The sequence below is a fragment of the Psammomys obesus genome, unplaced genomic scaffold (assembly GCF_907164565.1).
Source record: "Psammomys obesus unplaced genomic scaffold, mPsaObe1.curated_primary_1811, whole genome shotgun sequence".
In the NCBI taxonomy this organism is placed as follows: Eukaryota; Metazoa; Chordata; class Mammalia; order Rodentia; family Muridae; genus Psammomys; species Psammomys obesus.
In genome coordinates this window covers 16,551,735-16,557,202 of record NW_026596039.1, presented here as the reverse complement: position 1 = coordinate 16,557,202, position 5,468 = coordinate 16,551,735, and the positions used below count along the sequence as shown (strand labels likewise).

At 55.9% G+C, this 5,468-nt stretch overlaps 1 protein-coding gene across 2 annotated transcripts in view; it reads left to right on the top strand.

Annotated features, from left to right (window-relative positions):
* Positions 1-350: 350 nt before the first annotated feature.
* Positions 351-5,468, top strand: part of Chrnb4 (cholinergic receptor nicotinic beta 4 subunit) — a 20,428-nt gene continuing 15,310 nt past the window's right edge. Inside the window, exons 1-2 of one of the 2 annotated variants that reach the window (XM_055621858.1) lie at positions 351-657; positions 5,041-5,189. In XM_055621858.1, coding sequence (XP_055477833.1) covers positions 606-657; positions 5,041-5,189 — 201 coding nt within the window. In that variant the 5' untranslated portion in view covers positions 351-605. Of the gene's footprint in view, positions 658-4,344; positions 4,390-5,040; positions 5,190-5,468 lie in introns of those variants that run through there. The other variant, XM_055621859.1, reaches the window with a different exon arrangement.

Here is a 5,468-nt window from a genome sequence, read left to right as displayed (position 1 = left end):
GTCAGATTATATAGCAAGAAGACTTGGGTGAAAGACTTTGCCCCTGGCGATGCTGGGTGCCTCTTGGGGCCTAGAGGTGTGTACGTGTGTGGGAGTGAGGGGTGGGGGCGGGGCTGGCACTGACACCTCTTTCGTGTTGTCCTAGGTTCCGAAACTTAGCGTGGGCCACCAGGGGAGAGGAGATTGCTGTTTGATCCTTTCAGCCGCTCAAGTCGGCTCCGGTAGTAGGCCCAGACTTAGACCGGTGAGGGGAGCACAGCCCGCCCACTCTGACCCTCCCTTACCCTGTAACTCCACCCCTTCCCCAGTCCCTAAGACAGATGTGACAAGAGCTTTCCCACCCTCCTGAGTGCAACGCACTAGCCGGCTCCCGAGCGTGGGAAAGTCTCTGGACCATCATCCTTAGCCGCAAGTCCCCGTGGACACCTCCCGCCCGAGGTCTCCCCGTAACTCCTGTCCTGTCCTGAGTGGGCGGGGCCCGCAGCTGCTTCCCAGGTGGGGCTTCATCGGGTCCTAGTGCCGCCAGCTCGGACAGTCGCTGCCAACCGGGACGGGCGCTCACTCGCTTCTCCAGTGTGGGGAGACCGGCAGCCACTCGGCCGGCCATGAGGGGCACGCCCCTGCTCCTCGTCTCTCTGCTCGCTCTGCTTCCGCTCGGTGAGTTTTTTGGTCCGAGGTGGTGGGAGGGACAAGGGTCGCGATGCTGGAGGAGTGGCTGGACTGTCTAGAGCGTGGGCGGGGCGAGCCCCAGGCAGGCCAGGGTGGGTAGCCGGCCGGGGAGGTTTGGGGTCCCGGCATCATCTGTGCGCCCGGGTCACCATCCGTGGTGAGTGTCTTCGAGCCGGCCAGTCCAGCTCAGTCCCGGCGCTAAGAGGTTCCCAAAGGGCTCTTTTCATCTCTATGAAGTGATGAACTTGGTGTAAATCTGTGGCAGCAAACCTGCTGTTTGTAGAGAGAGGTCACCCCAACACCAACACCCACGTGGAAAGTATTTTTGCCCGTTGGGGGCGGGTCTTCCAAATATCACATATATAGTAGGCACTTCCGTGTCTGATCCCCTAACGCTCTGTAGCTGAGGGCAGATTGATGAGCTCGGGTCTGCCACTCACACACCTACCATCAACACTGGAAGAGGGGCTCACTCGGCTCTCCTCCCCAGGTTCAGTTCAGAGTGGGGGCTGTTCTACACTGCCCCACCTAAATTCCAAGATCCCATCTAGCTTCTCCCCTCTCCCAACACACACACACACACGCACACTCGCACACGCACGCGCACGCACTGTGCACGCCAGCTTGTCCTCTGAGCTCCAGGGGACCAAGGCTGCATCTTCCTCCCTCGGAGACCACCCCCAGAAGGCGCTAGAATTGTGAGTGGTGAGACATTCAAGATCCCTCCTCTAATCAAAGACAACGTTGACACAGAGTGCATTACAGCTTTGAGTCACTGCTGGGTGTCCCTATTGCATTATCCCTTCTCAATTTCCGTCTCTGTTCCATGGCAACAATCTGCCTTGCCTGTCATCCGGCAAACACTTGCAGCGTTTCTCCAGTGTGGTTCCACTAGGCTGTCTGCGCCTCCTGAACCCCACCCTAGGCTGGAGGCATCTGAACCTCTGGAAATAGAACCTGGGAGCCTGCTTTTATGTAGCCTGGGGGTTCCTAGCTGTGACTGGAGAGGGACAGGTAGCCTGCGGTGAGTTCCTTCTGAGACAGCGTTTGGAGTTTCTACGATTCTCACAGCTACCCTTTAATGAGCGCACACCTAGCTTCCCATTTCTAGATCGGATATGCTGTCTCGGACAGGACACGCACACAAATGTTCACAACCCCGCTACGGTCTCCCGTCAGATTCTTAACCTTCCTCCCTTTCTTGCCAAGGAACCTCTCCAAAGGCAAGACCCGGAGCTGACGCCAATGGGCCACTTTTTTCTCAGCACCACGGTGACCTCTGGTGGTGGCTTCTCTGCTTAACTGTGTAAGCGTTTGCTCCAGTGAAAGCCCTCCCTACTAGTTCCCCAGGAGCTGGTGGTGAACCGCCCAGAGACCTGTTCCTGGTCTTTTGGCTCTGACAGGCTCCGGTAAGCGTTAGGAGTAGACGGCAAAGCCTACACGTGTGCTTCTGGGGCACCCCTCCATTTTGAAGGCGAGAAGAGGGGGCTGCATCCCGGCGGTAATAGCCCCGCTGGTCATGCCACAGCCAGAGTGACCAGCACAGGCGCCAGTGATGGCCTCCGTGGGGCAGCTTCCCCTGGGGCAAGTTAAGAAGGGTACTAAAGAAGTACTGGAAGAAGCCCTGCACGTGGCTGACTCGCTGGGACCCGAAAGGTCTAGGGCAGTGGTTCTCAATCTTCCTAATGCTGCGACCCTTGACAAAAGTTTCTCATGTTGTGGCCCCCCAACCATAAAATTATTTCATCGCTACTTCATAACTATAATTTTGCAACTGTTATGATATGCAGGATGTCTGATATACGACCCCTAAAGGCGTGTGACGCAAAGATTGAGGACCCCTGGTCTGGGGAGTCTGGAGTCCACAGCTGGTCCATGAGATGGGGAGAGCCCCTTGCAGCAGCTAAATATCAAAAAGGACAAGCTGAAGGCCACAAAAGCCAAGTATCCAGGTGGGCTCAGGGCTCAAGCACAAGCCCCCGACCATCTGCCGAGCAGCCTGGAGCCTGCAGTCCCATCAGACTAGCTCCTGGGGCAGCAGAGACGGAATTGCAGGGCTGGAGGCTGGGCCAGGGCTGCCACTGACTGCCCGGTAGATCTGGACAAGTCCGATTCCTCTCTAGGAAGAGAGAGGTCAGCTCAAACAAACCAAAACCAAAACAAAACAAAACCAAAACAAACAAACAAAAAACTGTGAGAAGAACCAAGGTTTATCCTATGGCTGCAGACCGGCCCCAAGGGCATTTAAGCTGGTGGCCTGTAAAGAGGGAATTTAACGTGTCCTGAGGAGCCAAGCATCCACTGGACAACCCTCCCGCCCTCCTCCCAACCCAGTCTGGGGGAGGGGCAGCAGGCAGCAGGTGTGTCAGGAGCATCTTTCTCTGGGCACTAAATATTGCATCTGTTCTAGATAGGCAGCGAGTTGGAAAGCACACGGGGTAGGCAGGGCAGAGGCTGCTCGCTGGGAACATGCAGCCAGCCCAGCACCCACCCAGAAGTCTAGTTCACACTCGCTGGATTGGGGGAGGGGTTCCTATTCTAAGTACTCGAGGCTCCATCCAAAGAGGGGGAAGTTTGGTAAGATGTGCAGGCTCTTTAGGAAAGTTAGGACCAGACTCCGGGGCTTGCTGGGGCGGGCAGCCCCCACCACATTCCCACCCCCACACCTCTAGCCTCCTCCTCATCTTTAGCCTCCCACCAGCTCTCCTGCCATTCTCTTTTCCTGCTCCTGGGCATCCTGCTCACGTGTCCTTGACCTTCCTTGAGTCTCCTTCTTTCCGTGTCCCATCCCCCTCTCTACAGTCTCCTTAACGACACCATCGTACACACTCAAGTCCTTAAACGTCATCTTCACCCCAGACACGAGAGGCAGATGAAACAAGGACCCAAATACCTCTTGGATGCACAAGAGAGGCAGGTCTTGGGCTGCGCGTGCTCAGAGGGAAGCTGGCTGTGCGGGGCTCCCTATGAGAGGCTGTGCTGGATAGGGTTCTCACTGTGGCTTCAAGCCAAGAACTCTGTCTTACCAGGAACCAGCTGCCAGCTGGACGGCTCCACTTGATGTCTCAAAGAGACCTTGTGTCCTGTAGGTCAAAGTCTGGATCCAAGAAAGCCTCCCCTGGCTCAACGCTGTTTCCTTTCTTATCCTATTTTGTGTGTGTTATATGTGTATACGTAGTGTGTGTAGTGTGTGTGTATGCGTGTGCAGTGTGGCACACACATGTTGGTGCCTTTCCTTGCACGCTCCTCACCTTTATCTTTTGAGATAGGGTCTCTCATGAACTGTAAGCTCACTGACGTGGCCAAGGCTGGCCAGCCAGTAAAAACCAGGGATCTGCCTGTCTCTGCCTCACCCCCACACCAGACTTTCTTGGTGGGGGTTTGGTTGTCTGAACTCGGGTTTTCTGCCTGCCTGGCTGGCACTCTATAGACAGAGCCATCTTCTGCAGCTCCAGTTTGGCTTCTTTCTCTGGGAAAACACTACCACACACCCAGTTCTGCCTACAAGCCCACATTTCAGGAAATGTCCCTGGTAGAGGTGCCCATGAGTCCTCCTCACAGGCCAGGAGCTGCTCCTGGGTCTTGCCGTTGTCCTCACCCACAGCAGCTGGCACAAACTCCACTCAGACCTTTGTCGGCTGGTGGGCTGAAAATTATCCTGGCAGAAGAGAGAGTATGCTCGAAGACCTGGAAATGAAATGGAAAAGAGGCAAGCAGTAGGTATGACCAGAGAATAGAGTCTGAGGTCAGTGGAGGTAGGAATGTGAGAGAAAAGTATAGGTGAGGAAGATTAGCCATTGCTGGGGGGTGGGGGGGGAAGTCCTGAAGTGCCAGGCCAGAGCATTCCTGGTTGAACTGCCTTCAGCTCCGAGAGGCTGTGTCTGGGGAAGAGCCCCCACCAGGGTTCTGTAGGAAGACTTCCTAGCTACACAGGTAGCTGGGACAGGTGTGTGTGGAAAGAGCAAGGGACTGCTGGGACAGTCCAGGGCAGGAGAGAGAAAGGCAGACTTAGCTACTGGGTAGAAATGGAAGGAGACAGTAGGGGAGTTGGGAAGCAGAGCAGACAGGTCTGGTGGCCCCGGGGTGGGGGTGGCGAGTGGGGAACATGGAGGAACAGATGCCCAAGTGAGGGACTGGATGTTGAAGCACAGAACATCACTTGCTGCCAGGAAGAGCAGGAGGAAGAGGTCTGGCCCAGAGGAAAGAACCACAGGCCTGTTGGCATCCGTGCCCCGCCCCCCACTCCACCCCAACCTCCTCATCACAGCGCAGGGCCCCAGCCCTCTGCTTCTCACAGCCCTCCTCTTCACTGCCACAGCTGCAGTGGGGCTTCCGCCGGACAAGGGCCGGTCTGACTGTGTGATTTCCCAGGGGACTGCCGCCTGGCCAATGCAGAGGAGAAGCTGATGGATGACCTCCTGAACAAAACCCGATACAACAACCTGATCCGCCCAGCCACCAGCTCCTCTCAGCTCATCTCCATCCGCCTGGAGCTATTACTGTCCCAGCTCATCAGTGTGGTAGGTGTCTGGGCAACTGTGGCTCAAGGCTTAGGACAGAGGCAGGGCTTGTTTCTGGTTGCCCTCAGGGCCTTGGGGAGGAGAGGGGAAGGCTGGTCAGGGCGCAGGGCTGCCAGTTAGATGACTGGCATGTTACCTGTGGCTTTGCAGGAAGGGCACCATCCCAGACTGCTAATCTTTTCTTCTACTATTTCTTTTCTTCTCCTTCTTCTTTTTCCTTCTCTTCTTCCTTTTCTTCTTCTTCTTCTTCTTCTTCTTCTTCTTCTTCTTCTTCTTCTT